Consider the following 16,653-nt stretch of genomic DNA (forward strand, 5'->3'; position numbering starts at 1 on the left):
CTGGCAGCCCTGGAAGTTCTCCTGCTGACAACCTAGCTTCCCCTAATGCTAATGTGATGGGTCAGTGCACAGAGGGGCCTGAGACTGTCCCTGTCCTGACTGAGACATCATATCACACACGCTCTCCATCACGGCTCCCTCCCTGACCTCAGCTGACCCCGGAGTTGGGCCGACCCATTTTCAGCTCAGAAAAGTGTGTGTGAAGGGCCACAAGACGAGCAGATGAAGGTGACAGTGGTGCAGCCAGCAGCAGCAGTCTGGGCCAAGGTTCAACTTCAGCTTCAGAAATCATCTGTTGCCACGGAAACAGTTACTAAAAGGCTGTTTTGCGTGTCGTGAAACTGCATGGATTTTTGCATAAATATTCCTTCGGATCAGGTACTTTGCCGACTTCACCTTGAACTTTCTATGAAGACACAATGTTTCTGAGGTGTGGTTTAGTCTTCTCCTGTTTCCTCCTCGTGGCCTTGTTCAGTTCTTCACTGGGAGCTTCACATTTAAGGGCGTTTCCACTGCTAAAGTGTATGAAGTACCAACACACAGACTGGAATGGTTTTAAACATATCAACTTTCTTTACATACCAGGTGACACTTGTGAATGTTTAGAGCTATCTATCTATCATCCATCCATCCGTCATCTATCTATCTCCAGTATCTGTCTGTCCATTTGCGAGAGGTATAAAGACATTTTAGCGAAAGACTGGATTCTTGATAAAGATGGTCTGTTGTTGGTGAAATGAACCATCATCACCATCACCATCAACAATAAGAAGAATGTTTTGCAGCCCTGGCCACTGAGGAGTGTTTATGAAGACGGCAGACGGGGAGCGGTGGTTGCCGGGCAACAACTCCCAGTGCAGGTCGGAGTTCATGCTCAGCGGCGTCACATCTGCTGCAGACTCGTCCATGGACCTGGTTCACTGCTCTGTGGTGGCACAGGACCATGCTGACACTGATCTGCCAGCGTTTGCCCTCACTTCCCTCAAACAACACTCCAGATGTCCAGCTTTCTTTTTGTCGACTCATCTCTTTTTCCAACACAGCCAATTCACAAAACTGAACGTCTGCCTTGGATGTGGTGAATTACGAGAGCGCTGACTGGGCACAACAGAAGCTGGCTGTGAGGAGAGAGTCGTGACGGCTGAGCTGATGGCAGGACGAAGGTGTGAGCCCTCCCCACAGGTGAGATGATGACCGCGGGTCACAGGTCAGATCCAGACTTCCCTCCACAGCTCCAAGGTACACGTGCTCCGTCGGTCTCCATCGGAGCTGAAGTGGGCCACGAAAGCAGGTCAGAGAAACTTAAAGAAGCATAGCAACTGGAATCAGGATGAGTTTGGTTTCCTCACGTGAGGCTCCTGCATTGGTCTGGAGTCTCAGAGTATTTCTAATAATGCATCAAGTTCGTAGTTCTCCCACTGACAGTGTTAGATCTTCAAGCTAAATTGGCAGAGACATGAGAAATGGAGGAGAAGGTGGTCAAAGCGGCTGCTGTGATTCACGACTCACTGAGCTGATGGCTCCTCTGAAGGATCTGATGACGGCGGGTCCAGGTCTTTTGTTGCGCTTACCCTCACTCCAGTCCACCATGTTGGCTTTCCAGTGCCTCTAGACACGCAGAGGTGGGCAGTTGGATTTCCTAAAGGGCCACAGTATGAGCGTTGTTAGGGGCCATCGTGACAAAAGAAATGACTGCAAAATGTGACAGAAAAAAATCTAAAGTCATGAAATGACCCATAAAAGGTTCTATGGAAGCAAAGATATTACAAAGTGTGATTACTCCATGAAACATGTAAAAAATCAAAATATAAATCTTATTTGAATACAAATCATCATAAATATAATGATAAAACTATGGACCGAACATGAATGATAAAAAAAGCATTTTATTTCTAAATATATTTTGAATTTTCTTTCAACAAATTTTGAGTAAAATACTAAAATGAAACAGAAACAGGATTTTAAAAAATGACAGAAACGTATTTGTTTTAGTCGGTTTGCCTTTTGAGTTTTAGTCTGACCTCATGATGGCCACAAAAACACAGGCAAAGGGCCGCATATGGGCCCCGGGCCGCACTTTGCCCAGGTCTGGCTTAAGGCCAGCCGGAAGGCTGCTGCTGTCGGCGCCAGCATAACAGCATCGCCGTGGTGAATTCACTCAGTTACGACCAGTACAAAAGCACCAAGCTCGGGATCCACAGAATAACTGTGAACGTTATTGACGGATGGGAATGAAACTTTCAGGACTTGCTGATGGAGGAGCGGTTGGTGGTGTTCTGGATCCGGTCCACTCTGCTCTGCCGCCTTCTGCCCACGGCAGCGTGACCTCGACTCTCCTGCTCAGTTTGTACAGGTCTGTGAGAGCCGGTTCTGAACCTCTACGAGCCCCATTGAATAGACATGTGAAATGTGAGACACAACCTGCGTGAACGGACGGAACAAATGTAGGACAGTGAGATGAGCGATGGAAGTCACAGCAGGAAATGAGCAGCATCACTGGAATCCTACCATAAAGAGCAGTGACTTTTCATTTTCTTCAACGTAAACTCACCAGCCTTTTAATCTTCTGCGACTTAAATGTAGTGACGACTGCGTGTTTGACACTACAACACACTCCGACTGGGTCGAGCTAATTCTGCGGATGAGACGCTCTTAAAGGCGCGAATGGGTTCCTTTTGTCATTTGTGCTAATCCTGCGATAAACCCCTGCTAATCCTGTTTCAGCCGCAGCATGAGGGACTTCACCTCGCAGAAACACATAAAAATGAATCTGAGCAGAAATGATCACGAGAACTGCAAATAAAAAGTCGACTTTTGAAAACCTGTGGACCCCACTAGTTCAGGAGCCAAGTGAGTGGGTCCATGGTGTCACCAGGTCTGTCGAGGTCCAGGACTGGAGTTCAGCCCCCTGTTTCATCCAAACATGAACCTTATCAACCATCAACAACAGCAGGGCGAGGACCAAACCGGACAGAACCAGAGCACAACTAGACTTGTTGAGACGAGACAAGACTTGGCTTAACTTGGCAAGACGACGACTTGACGCAACAGAACTCAACCAGACTATTGACTTGACATGGAGACTTGAGGGCGCAAGACGAGACAGAGACTTGACTAGATGAGAAGAGACTTGATCAGACTGTTACTTACGCAGACTGGACAAGACAAGACGATGACTTGACGAGACGAGATGGGACTCACGCAGACTGTTACCCAACTTGACATGGAGACTTGACAGAAAAAGACAAGACGAAGACTTAACTCGATGAGACAAGACTTGATCAGACTGTTATTTGACTTGACATGGAGACTTGACAGAACAAGACAAGACATGACAATGACTTGACATGGAGACTTGACAGAACAAGACAAGACATGACAATGACTTGACATGGAGACTTGACAGAACAAGACAAGACATGACAATGACTTGACATGGAGACTTGACAGAACAAGACAAGACATGACAATGACTTGACATGGAGACTTGACAGAACAAGACAAGACATGACAATGACTTGACATGGAGACTTGACAGAACAAGACAAGACATGACAATGACTTGACATGGAGACTTGACAGGACAACACAAGACATGATGATGACTTGACATGGAGGCATGGCAGGGCAAGACATGATGATGACTTGACTAGAGACGTGACTTGACTGTACTTGACCTGGCAAGACTTGACTAAAGGGATGAGGGGTGGGGGTGCAGGGAAGACAGGTGAGGGTAACACAGGAAGACCACACTATCCCACCAAAATAAAACTGGAAATAGACAGTCAAACATTGGACACATCAGTGTGAGGTTTCAGACCTCTGGCAACAGCTGTGTTTCACTTTAGAATTGATATATTCCTTGAGTGAATAACTCATCCGCAGGTCATCGCCGTCCAAGCTACCAAGGGCAAGAGGCGGGGCTCCAGCATATGAAGATGGACATGTCCTGGTCTATTTCTTGCAACAGCCTTCATTTATTTCACTTCCTGCTGAAGTCAGTCTCCACTTCAGCAGAGTTGGAGACTGACTCCAACTCTCAGCCATTTCCAACATTTCTTTCCAAATTACTAGGCGATTTGTTAACTTTAATGTTCTTATTCTTGACTTCTAGACTTCGATTGAATATCATTGCACTGCATTCCTTATCTGGTTGTCATCTCATCTGTCACCCTGCTTGTGGTCTTCCTTGGCTCAAACCCACCAGGAAGCATTGTTCCACTTCTTTTACTAACTCATTTATGTGACTATTTTCTTTACAGCTGGCCCTGACGTTTGACCCTCAGAGGACCAAGGTGTTGACCATCAACAGACTGGAAGAGGGAGCATGTGCAGCCATGTTGTCAATGAGGAGACAAAAATGATAAACATAGGAACATCAAAAATACTTTTGCTTTGTGGGAAGTTCCCCACCAAATAAAACAATTTACATTTTTCCAGGGGCGAGAACCAAGCATGGAAAAGTAGGCGCTCCTTCCTCGAGCTGTGTTGTTAGCAGATGCTAGTTAGCTTAGCAGCAGCCGGACGGTCCAACTTTCAACGCTCGCGCGCCTCTGACACACGCGCAGCGTCAGGCAGAGCCACTCCTCCCCGGCACACACCCACTCGGTTGGAGCAGAGAAAGCCCACTCCTCGGCGGCCCGGGTGGGGGACACCGACACCAGAGGAGACTTGTTGGTGACGCGCTGTGCTCAGCGGCTGAGAAGCGCCTGGATTCGCCCGGTCTCTCGCTGCTCTCCTTCTGGACTTGTTCGCGGCGGCAGCAGCAGCAGCAGCATGGATTACTCGCTCTACCTCCTGCTGCTCCTCTCCAGCGTCTCCGCCGTGTCCAGCGGCCAGTTCCCCACGGCGCAAATGTGAGTCCGACCGCGCGCGTCAGTGATGTCGGGCTGCAGCCTCTTCGCTCCTGCTTTCTTCCGAACTTGTTGGACGCTATTCTCTGGTTCCCTTGAAACGACTGTCATCAAAAAGCCGAGCCTTGTTGTGTCAACAAGTTGAAGTTATTTCTTACCCGCAGGCACAGTTTAAAAGTGCTGAAAATCACGCCGAATCGAACGTTTTCCCCGTAATTCGCACGCGCCACTCCAGGCTGCGTCGTCAGTGACCTCGCGTCCCACTGAGGGAAGCGTGCCGTTCATGGCGGAGGAGGCGGCTGGTGCAGTCCCAGGCACTCGGGGGGGGGTGATTGCCCCAGTTCACTCTGGCTGAGGAGCAACTGTTGCCGTCAAGCCTGCTGAGGCAGCCCCGGGTGCTGCTCGCCATGAAGCCGGACTCCAAGTCTCCACTTTAATGTTGCCCATGTTTGCCTTCATGACAAGAGGAAGAACAACAACATGAAGGCAAAGCCCAGTTAACAGGTCCACTTCACTTTCGAGAGTGCAGAAATGGTGAATCACTCAACTGTACAGTTTCATTTTTTAAGTCTAGATACAACTGAAACTGGGAGCTGTTTTACGACCTCAGTTCCACCTCGAGCAGGCCAGGTTGATATTTCTTCTACAGGCTGTGGATGGTGGTTAAACCACAAGGCATGAGAGTCTAAACATCCAGGTTCTCTGAGGATGGTTTTTAGCATCTCTGTGGTGAAGCCATAAAATAACATCTAACTTGCTCACCTTCACCACCGAGGAGGCAAACGTGAATTTGATCTCCCATCTTTCCGTGGCTTCCAATGGGATCAGCATCATTGCCTGTTTACCTTCACCACGAGGCGATGTTTGTCGCCAACATTGGTCTGTCTGTCTGGATTTGGATGAAATTAGGACAAGTGGTCGGGATTCAAGTCCCGGTCATGGGAACTACGTTCTAGTTCCCTAAAGGATTCTTTATTGGCGGAGGTTTGCATTCTCTGAGTGTGTTTCTGGTGCGGAAGTGTACATCATGTATAGGACTGCTAACAGGAAACACTCTGGTCTCTGTGGGTCACAGCGTCCACGTTCATTGGAGGCCATCTAGTTTTGCTGTGTATTGAGCTGAGTTTGAAGCGGGAGGTATGAAAGAACTGGGCCCCTGAGCCTCGAGTCTGAGACCCATGCTGTAGCTGGCCACAGCCACGTCGCTTGCTCCGTGCCGTCCTCGTGACCCGGACCTAAAAAAGGCAGCCTGCTTACGCTGCACCGCGGTAACTGTGCTCCAGCAGACGTCTCTCCAAATTTGAGCCTCTGCCTTTGCCGAGCAACACAAATAGACGGAGCAGATGAGGCGTCCAGTGCGGCGCCGTAATTAGCCAAACGTGTGGGAGTGGGCCCGACGAGCCTGCTGCACAGTCCTCAACAGGTCTGGGCCATTCCAGATGAATGGAAGCGAAAACAAGCGGCTCGTGCTCGCTCCACATGAGATGTTGAGTCCGGCTGGCGCTGGGCCTAATGGCGGATGATGTCAGACTCCCGGAGTGGGCTGCCCGCTCCCGTACATCATGGGCACTAAGTGGATTGATCAGTGTGCATGATATTCACGCAGCGGATCCCAGCGCGCTGTGACTTTCTCTTTGTTTTCACGTGCTGCAAGTCAACATGATCAGCACCTGTTTACCATCCTCAGGAAGCTCTCTGGACCTTCATTATTCACGAGGCCCCCATGAAATGTCATGGTTATTGTACCGTGTTTGGGACGCCTCTCATAACGCACACTTGTTACGAGGGTGCACCAAGCCCCACTGTCTGGGACGACACCCATTACAGACTGCGACGCCGATATAATCTTGATTGATTTTTCTCTGGTAACTGATCTACACTAACTGACTTCTACGTTAGTCCATTCCAAACCACCCAGAACGTTTCCTTCCAATCTGTTTGCGCATGTTGGACTACCTCCATTTACAAGTCACCAACAATGTGATTGAAGTGAGCTCAGGGTCAGTTGTTTTTTCTCCTCGTTTTTGTCTTTATTTTCCTTATCAAACTGAAGCCGTGATGGGGAGGGCACGGTGTAGGACCTCATAAACACAGGAGTGTGGAAACAGGAGGACGGTGCCATGTCACACGCAGAGACATAGAGTGAGATTGTTGGAGTCAGCCGAGTGTTCGTGGTGTTGCCTCTACTGTGAACACTAGCACTCGGTTCTGAGCACCCTCCACAATGAAGTGGCCTCCGACCACCAAGTGAAGTGACTGACGTCCCTAAGAATCGGGACAACACTTGATGAGGTCACGCGTAAAGACGACGTGTCATTGGCTGCCGTGCTGTGTTTTGTTTCCTGCATATCCAGTGTCGTATGAGGATGCGAACGTTAGCCTGGATGCTAGCCCACTGTTGTTTGTTCAGAAGAAATCCAAACCTACTGTTGAACATCCATGTTGTATTGTTCATGTTGTGGGACACGGTGGAGCATTTGGCTGGCTGACGTGTGACACCAGAGAAAGTCAACACAGGGAAGAGTGGTCCTGGCTACTAACATGTCCCTGTTGTCCTGTCCAACATTGTTGTGAAATCAAGTCCTGTGGTCTCCTGGACATCTCTCCACACTTCATCTTCCCACTTGGTTTCAAGTCAGCTCCGGTGCTCCCTGGGTTTGTCGCAACCTGAGAGATGTGGATATCCGTGAGACAAATATGGCTGCCGCTATGGCAAGGCCGTGGGGCTGTGAACGCACGAGAATCTGCGAATTTCTGTTTAATTCATAAAATTACCGGAACATTAGGGAAACCACGATAATATAGCTATGGTCAGGACTTCACACAGGCTGTAGTGATAGCAAATGTAGGGTCCCAGGCATCTAATGTCTCCTGTGTGTCACTTAAGGTGCCTCTCTAGCTAAAAGCCTGCAGCTTTTGGGGTCGCTCGCATCACTGATGTTTCCTGGGAAAGTCTCTTAGTGGCTTGCAAAGCACCAATGAAAGAAGCACCATGGGTCTATACAAATAGAAGGTACCTTTTAAAAGTGGTGTGTCTCAGGATTTTCCCCAGTGTGTGGGAGGTGTCAGAGTTGGATGGTCCACCTTGTGGTGTGGAGAGCGCTGATTTTTATGAAGCAGATACCAAGACCAAGATCAGGGTGAGGTTGTCATTTGTTTCCATCCAAAAGTGTGAACGCAGAGTTCACTTCCACGGATTCTGTCAGTCTGACATCAGTCCTCGGCCTTGATGCAGATTGTTAGTGACAAGACTCATGTTGCTGAAGGTGAAAGGCATCAGAGAAACATGAGCGAGTGGACGTCAGTGCATGAGCAAGCTGGAAGCTTTCGGAAGCTTTGTTTTGAACGACTCATCTGTTGGTGTCATCCCCCTTTCCCTCACTCCGTCTCTCTCCTCACCACGAGTCTGTCTCTGCTCAGCCCCAAACGGAAGAGATTAACTCCCTGTAACTTGAGACCACCAGTCGTTGGTTCCTACTCCTAATGGACGGTGGAGCATATGCTGCCTCCTGGTTTTATCCATCACATCAACATTTGGTGCCCATCCAACCACCTCTCACTGTTTCCGTCGGCTCTCCCGCTCTTCTTTGGCTGATAAGATTTCATGCTCCGTGCGTGCGCTGTGGCTCTCTGCTGGCTGTCTTGTCTCTGGTCAACATTGGTCATAATGAAAGCAGGCACTTGCTGTGATGCCAGGCCTTGTGCGAGGCTGATGAGGAGCAGGATGTGAGATGTTTGCTCTGAGAAAACTTCTTACATGTGTCACAGAGAAGAGAGCGCTGTGGTCGCATGGCTCATTGTGAGCACAGTCTTCTTTTGGCATTTCCAAATTTAGCCTCACATCAACCTCAGAACCTTCATTCACTCCATCCTCTCTCACCACCGTCTCAAATGTTCTGGCCCCTGCACATGTCCAAGCCACATGACCCTACTGCTGCAATGCACTGTGGGATTCTACTCTCACTGGACAGAGTGCTTTCTACTAGGGACGGGCGATATGGACAAAAAAAGTTGTTCATGTTCCTTCTCTTCCATGTGTTGGACACTACAGTCTCACTGTTTGATGATGAAACTCATGAGTGGAGTTTGTCTCCAACACCATGGTTTGTTGACGTCTCAATAGAACAGTGAACTCAGTGCAGAGATGAGAAACTCAATGTTTCAGGTCTCTGGTAGAAGCCGCTGGTGTCTGACAGGCTGCTCTGCCAGCTTTATTTAGGGGTTAAACTGAGCCGTCTGTCTGCTGTATCTCATGTCTCTGAACAGTTGACTTGAACTATGGAGCAGTCTGGACACAGTTCCTAGATGCTGCTGAAGAAACATTAGAAACCATCAGGTGAAGAAATGATCATGGAGTCAGAGTCTATTTTCCAGATCACCACAACTCTCTCCACAACTGTCACACGCCACGGAGCTGGAGAGCGCGCCGCCGTCACGTCTCCTCATGTTCACGTGTGCAGGTCCAGTGCAGTGAGTGAGCCACGTGTTGATGGAGTTTAGCGTGAGATGCAGAATTGTCATGGTGGAGTCTGTGTTTGGCGGGATATGGTGTACAACAAGTTATCGTCCATTCCTTTTTTCGACCACTACGATTTTCAGAAATGTTATATGAAGGGCCAGAGGTGGACAGAGTCTCCTCTCAGAACCTGTGAGGCATTGACTCATCTCTTGCCTTTCTGGGAGGAAGAAAGTGAAAAATGTCCTGATATAATTAAAAAGCTATAAAAAGCAGTTGATGGATGAGGTTTTTCCTTATTACAGCATGTGACGCTGACATAGAGGAGGAGTCTAACCTGAGACTCTTTTTTTTTTGTGTGTCCCTGAACGTCTCAACGTGGATGAGAAGCTTGTGTCCCACGATCACACTGCACCCATACACTTGGATGTTTCACAGACAGATTGTATTCCTCACTGATGAAGACTGAGTTTATCTTTCACAACGTGCGCATAGTCATAATGGCTTGAGAAAGTTTATGAATTCAAGTGTTGTGTCTGTTGGGTCGTCCACTTGAAGACAGTGTTGGTCGTGTTCGCTGTGCCAAAAGACGAAAAGTGTCCCAAAATCGAATTTTAAATAATAAAAAACTCAGGCTGGATGTACGTCATCTTGTGACTGATCTTACTGTGCAGCCCGTTCTGGACGCTCGAACTGAAATAACAAAACAAATGTGGTGGGGAATGTGATCCCGATTCAAGACCGAAGCATGTCATCCCAGCCCTAGATGCTTTCATCGCCCCGCCTCTCTAACTTGAACCTACATTACTCCCAGTTGAAGTTCTCTCATGCCAAGTGCGCTAACCTCAAATTTCCCTGAACTAACTCAGTGTTGTGGGGACCCTTTTTTAAAAAGTGTGTGCAAGGATGAGGCCTGAACTCTATTTATAAAGTGACCAACAAATGACTCAAGAGTACAACACAACGTGGTGTTTGTATTTACCCTGGGCTCAACCTGACTCGTGTCTTCAAACTCTGTTATCACTCCAAAGCCCCTTCTGTCTCGTTCTTCCCTTCCCACTATCCCTCCGCCCCCCTGTCAGCCACCAGTATGTTTGGAGGAGCCTTCTTCTGCTTCCCAAGACTTCATGTGTCCCTAAAGACAGAGCGTGGCTTTCTCATGACCTTGAGTCGGCTTGTCCAGTCAGAGTTTCGGAGGAGGAACGCTGAGAAGCAGCTCCTCTCTCGCTGCCTCCTGATGAGCCACATGGAAACATCCAAGAATTTTCCACTGCGGTGTTGCCCAGGCAATCTGGGGAATAGCTAACAGCTGTTGGATGGGCGGTCGATGGAGTACTGGAAGTGCATCTGTACACACTCAAGCAAGGCAGGCACGTGTGGTTTTACGGCCTCGTCACCGACAAACGGCACATCCGAGCAGGGAGGTGCAAAATGAAAACTAGGTTGTTGGGCTGCTAAATCCTCAGTTCAGGGTGGAAGCTGTGAACTACAACTAGCTGCAGAGAAGTTGAAATGATGGGAATTCCTCGCAGGGTTTGATGCCCCATGTATTCCACTACACACTGATGGACTTGAGCTGAAGAAGTGGCTGCTTAGTCACAGTTGTTACACTCATGATACTGACTGTGTGCTACAGTTAGTCTTTTATATTTCTACGTCTTTGTGCAGACTCCTCTTTGTTTTCACTTTAGCGGATGTTTGACATGATAAATCTGTACCTCTCACAGTTTTCATAGCCTCATTTTGGTTCTTGAAGCAGTGGTCTGCCCACTAGTGGAATGTGTGAAATGTAATTGGAGGCTCATCATTATATGGTTTCCGCTAGGATTGTTCTAAAATTGTGGTGGAGCAATCCCTCCTGCCCCCCTGGAAAAACGAGGACATTTACTGAGTTGGTGACGATGAAAAGTTTTCAGTCATGAGAAGTAGACTTCAGTCTGCATCTGTCCTGAAGCGTCCGTCTCTTCATATGTGAGTTCTGCGAGCAGGAGACTCCAGTCATTGAGGTTTCTTTCTCCATGATGCTCTGCGTTATCCATGTATATCGATGTGTGTACGGTACTTTGTTTCACTACGTTTGATCACGTGAGATTTCATCTTTAAAAGAGATCGTTTTTCTCATCCAAACCACAGTGTTCCACCACACTGGGTTGGATCAGGAAGCTTTTAAGTGCGATCATCTGTGGTGTTATGTAGCCACCTATTACAGCACTCAGCATCCAGCCCCGTTCAGCCGGCATCTAAGTGCGATGGCTGCTCATTGTTTAGCCTGTACTGTTGTGTTTTTGCGCTCTACGATGCCGGATCTGGGCATGAGAGTTCTGGTACTGGAGCTAAGTGACAGACGGGAGCCGGTGACCCTGGTCAATGCTAACAGGAAATGGAAATGTTTATATTAGAGTGTGGGTACGATTTTCACTGAGTAAAATATAGAATGAAAAACCAAAGAATATAGTTGAGTTTCATTGAATGTGTCGAATGTTCAGGCTGTGCTGTTTCAAAGGTCCAAGCCAAGTTGAATCAGTGCTCTCCCTCTCGGCATGAGTTTCACCTGGCTCCTTGCAATAACCAATGAAAGTAAAATATTCATTTAGGTGCAGTTAAAACCACCAGATAAATGAATCAGACTGGTTTCTGTTTCAGTGAGACAACTGATGTGTAATGATTGAAAATGAGTCAGTCATGCAGAGATATTACAGAAGCCTGTACATGCAGCAGCTTCATTGGTGTTTTCTGACGCAGTGGTTTTCATTTGCTGCCTGGCTGAAGGGTTAAAGTCATTCATAATCCTTCAGACCCAGTGTGTTCAAGGCATGAGTCATGCATTCATAAGCCAAGGTCTTTCTCTGTGGTGTTTGTCTGAAGGTAAACAGTTGTTGAAGAGTTATTTCCATGAATAATACAGCGCAGTGACTCTGCTGGAAGATGGTGACAAGCTGGATCTGGGTGGTTCTCAGCCCCCCCATCCCCCCCACAGATTGTATATAAACTACAGATTGTATCAGAAAACTGTACAGTGAGAGAGTTGTGTATTTTGATTTGTAACTCTAACAACAATTGAAACTGTTTTCATGGCACTTTGATGTTCAGTGTTGTGAGAAATTCCAAATACTGACGCGCCGTGCTGGAGGCTGGATTCAGACTGGTTTGTCTGACCTTCTCCTACACATGTACTTTGGTCTGGGGTATTTCACTACTGTACTCATGTGGTACCGTGTGTTTATTGCCTCTTCAGCCACTTCTCAAGCTGGGAATCCATCAGCACCTTTTCCACCATCTGACTGACTCTGGTCAGAGACAGAAGACACTGTGATTCAGATGTGTGTGATCATGGTCAAGATTTGTTTGGATGAGGTTGAGTCGTTGCGGGAAGACTAGAGTCACCATGTGATCAAACGGCGCCTTAGGTTACAGTGTTGTCTGCGGATTAAGGACGGGCGATAACTTATCGTACATGATATCCCACCAAACACAGACTCTACAACGACAATTCTGCATCTCACGATAACATCGATAAACCCGCCTCGCTGCATTGGACCTGCACACGTGAACATGAGGAGACGGTGACGGCGCGCCGCTCTCCAGCTCCGCGGCGTGTGACAGTTGTGGAGAGTGTGGTGATTCACCATGGTAGTTTGAAAGTGATGTTGAATCCAGGGAACCTTTGATCATGACACTGGTGGACTCTGAGTCTCTGGATCCTTTGATGAGATGGAGTGGTCCTCATAGGTTCTCTGACGCGCTCCTCTGCCTTGGTTCACATCAACACATGCAGCTCTCCCGCTGCCAAGGTGACAACACTTGGATATTGGCGGCGGCGTTCTCTTCCACGTCCCCATGAGGCTTCACTGATGGAGGACACACTCTCACAGGCAGCGCTAATGCTAGGAGCCGCCATCAGTTTGGGACATGTTAGAACATGAGAATCTGACTCCATGATCATTTCTTCACCTGATGGTTTCTCATGTTTCTTCAGCAGCATCTAGGAACTGTGTCCAGACTGCTCCATAGTTCAAGTCAACTGTTCAGAGACATGAGACACAGCAGACAGACAGACAGACGGCTCCATTGAAGCCCTAAATAAAGCTGGCAGAGCAGCCTGTCAGACACCAGCGGCTTCTACCAGAGACCTGAAACACTGAGTTTCTCATCTCTGCACTGAGTTCACTGTTCTATTGAGACGTCAACAAACCATGGTGTTGGAGACAAACTCCACTCCTGAGTTTCATCATCAAACAGTTTCATGAGAGAGTGCAGTGCTTTTTGTCCCCACTGAGGGTATGAGGAAGCTGGGTACTGGGTATGACGTGAATCGTCAAGTGCATCTTCTGCTGAGCTGCGTCAGAAATGTTGTTGACCTGACTGCATCCCTCGTCTTAATCACATTGTCTCGGAGAGTATTTGATCGTGCAGCGCATCTGTGACTCTCACCGCAGAGCAGGTGTCACAACACTGTCACTCCCTCCTGTGATTTTATAGCAGTGGTCACCTGCTACAAGAGGCGACACGACGGGAGCTGTTAGTCCTGTCAGAGCCCGTAAACTCTCTTACAAGGAGGGTGTGTGTGTGTGTGTGTGTGTGGGGGGTGACCTCATATAAAAAAAACACTTGAGGAAATGGGTATTTTATCTCCTGCATCTGAATGTGTTACTGTGGCAACAGCTACTGACTTCACCTCTGTAAACTATTATTTGACTCAGATGTTTGTTTTTATGAAAAGTTATTGGTACAAATAGATATTTTGTTAAAGTCGGCCGTTGACATGGCGTGTCTGGAGGGGAATGGGCTGGGGGCGTGGCTTTGGACGCCCTGTTTCAGGATCCTGGCTAAGAGCCTGTTGGCAACTGTGAGCTTCATCTCCCTCCGTCAGTTTTCTACACGGTTAACACCCAGAGACTGGCTGGGCCGCGTCCTGACCTGAATATGCTTCATCTGGAGCCATCCTCGACCCGTTTTCAGTGGCTGTCGCAGTACACATTATGGTTGGGAGAGGATCACATACTTTTGTTCACACTGTGAAACACAAATCAATTCATACGTTTTCTATGATGTCATTTTGATAACGTCTCTATGTTAAAATAAACCAACCATTAAAAAACGGATTTCTTTGTCCGAATGCAAACTTATAAAGTCAGCGAGGCGTCACATACTTGTTTCCTCCATTTAACACTTTAATCAGTGCCATATTCCTGAAAAGGATTCCTGTCTAAAGAGTCAATTATTCTTTGCTTCATGTCTGTTGTCTGACCAAAACAGCGTCTCCGCTAATGGAGTGGGATTTTCTGTTCCCGCTAACCCGAGGCTTCTATCAGTGTCAGTGTTCCTGTCAACTTTCTATGTGTGACCACGCTGGAGTGTGTTTCTTCTGCCGTTGTCTTGGTCACTTGGTCAGTGATGGAGTGGACGCCACTCACTCTAAGCACAAGACTTTTACAGACTGTGATTCCTGCAACTCCTCACTAACCCTTTATAGACTCATGTGTTCACCTCTTCACATCACAGCTACTTGTGTTGCATCTCATCTTCCTGTCATCTGTGATCTGCTGTTCCTGGTGCCCTTTAATTTCCTCTGACAATAGCTGGTTATCAGAGAGCATGCTTTCGATGGTGCAACCACCTCGGTTGAGACCACCCCAGAACCCAAGCACTGAATATTGTCCTACCATGAAGTCGCATTTTGAAATGTCCGGGTTTTCACGGGGATTTAAGCCATTCAAAAGTCAGAATAGGGCGTCCCAGAAGTCTGTCACTTCATGTCAGTTGTGTTTGAAGGAAGTGTTTTTCTATCATACTTCCCCATCAGGTGTGACCTCACCTGTCTTCACCAGCCACAGAACTCGCTGGGATTGGTTGAAATTGCCTTAATAGTTGGGATCTCAACATCGCCATCTCCTGGACAGGCTGTTTGTGGAAGGTTTAAAAATGGCATCTTACCGTATCCCTATTGAGCAGATGATGGGCTGGTGTCCTGTGGTATAAAATTCCAATGGTTTCAGTGTGTTGTACTGGCAGCTGCTCTGTGATGATGACTGGTCCAGTTCAGTGTCATGATCTGCAGCAGCGGAGCCATCTGCGAGCTGGTTCTGTTTGGTGTGTACAGAAAACGTGTTCCTAAAATGCCAGTCACATGAGCGTCGACTTCAAATCATCAATTCCACATTCTTATTTTACACCCATGAAAAATGCATGAGGAAATCCATAAAGCAAATGAGCGGCTCCCCCGCGGCGAGAATTAACCCCTTTCCCCGGCCGTACAGTGGTGAGTGCAGTGGACATCTGAACCCTGCCCATGTTATCTTATTTAAAAACACTGTGTAATGTGAGTCGAGGGGCAACATTATATTTAGCCTGCTGCACGACAGCTGCCTGCGGGTGAGCCCGACTGTCAGCACATAACTTCTGCCCCACTTCACACGTGTGGACGTTGACCAGCACACGCTGACTGAACCTTTGAGAAGAGCTCGGCTTCTGAAGACGGAACTTGGCCGCAAATGAGAACATGAACTGTGTTTGTCACATGAATGCTGGAATTGGAAGAGGACTTTCCAGAAATCACCAGAGGGTGAAACCTTATGTGTAGAATATTTCTAAATGTGGTACTGATGTGGGTAATGACTGTGTTTTTGTTATTCTTCAGTTTGGTTCTTTCCATCTGGGTCTGGTTCATTGTGTTGGTTTGCAGTCTGAAGACACGGTTTAAAGTACTTTTATTTATTACAAGATATTTAAAGATTTAGAGACGCAATGTAATAGCACCCATTTGAAGGAGCTGAAGGGGGGAGTCGATTTACTGAGTGTTTTCCATGAGCCACATCTTAATCTACAGGCCATGAGCCTGGAGATTGAAATGTTTAGTCTCGGTGAATCGCACTGAAGCCACAGTTAACTTGAGATCAATCACAAAAGAGTCACACGTTTTCATCTGCTCTGACTGTAGCATGTTCCGGATGCACTCAATCTCTCCGTAGCTTTGGCTAGCACTTAGCATGGCTAGCGTTTTGACGGTAGAAGAGACCAAGCGCTTACAGGTTTCCTCTGTTTCAACAAGGTTATATAGTTCAATGTATATTGAGAAACAAACCCTGGATAATTTCTAAGCAGATTGAGAGGAGGACTATAATGTATGGCGGAGTCTCACTTGGACGGTAGTTTCGCAGTGCGTTACAGTCCTTATCTCCTTACCATGCGCGAGTTTGTGATACGGCCTTGGCCACACGAAGGTGATCGTGCTGGGTGTTTGCATCTTCTCTAAAAGGTGGCTTTTGGAAAAAGATGTTACCCTGGAATTGTCTGCCAAAACTTTGTTAAACATGGAAAGCAGTTCATCTTCAGTTGAATTTTGGA

At 47.5% G+C, this 16,653-nt stretch overlaps 1 protein-coding gene across 2 annotated transcripts in view; it reads left to right on the top strand.

Annotated features, from left to right (window-relative positions):
• Window positions 1-4,463: 4,463 nt before the first annotated feature.
• LOC128756811 (voltage-dependent calcium channel subunit alpha-2/delta-1-like) overlaps window positions 4,464-16,653 on the top strand; it is an 81,138-nt gene continuing 68,948 nt past the window's right edge. The window contains exon 1 of one of the 2 annotated variants that reach the window (XM_053861497.1): window positions 4,464-4,856. In XM_053861497.1, the coding sequence (XP_053717472.1) occupies window positions 4,777-4,856 (80 nt within the window). In that variant the 5' untranslated portion in view covers window positions 4,464-4,776. The remainder of the gene's footprint in view (window positions 4,857-16,653) is intronic. The other variant, XM_053861498.1, reaches the window with a different exon arrangement.

This window comes from Synchiropus splendidus, chromosome 4 (assembly GCF_027744825.2).
Source record: "Synchiropus splendidus isolate RoL2022-P1 chromosome 4, RoL_Sspl_1.0, whole genome shotgun sequence".
Lineage (NCBI taxonomy): Eukaryota > Metazoa > Chordata > Actinopteri > Syngnathiformes > Callionymidae > Synchiropus > Synchiropus splendidus.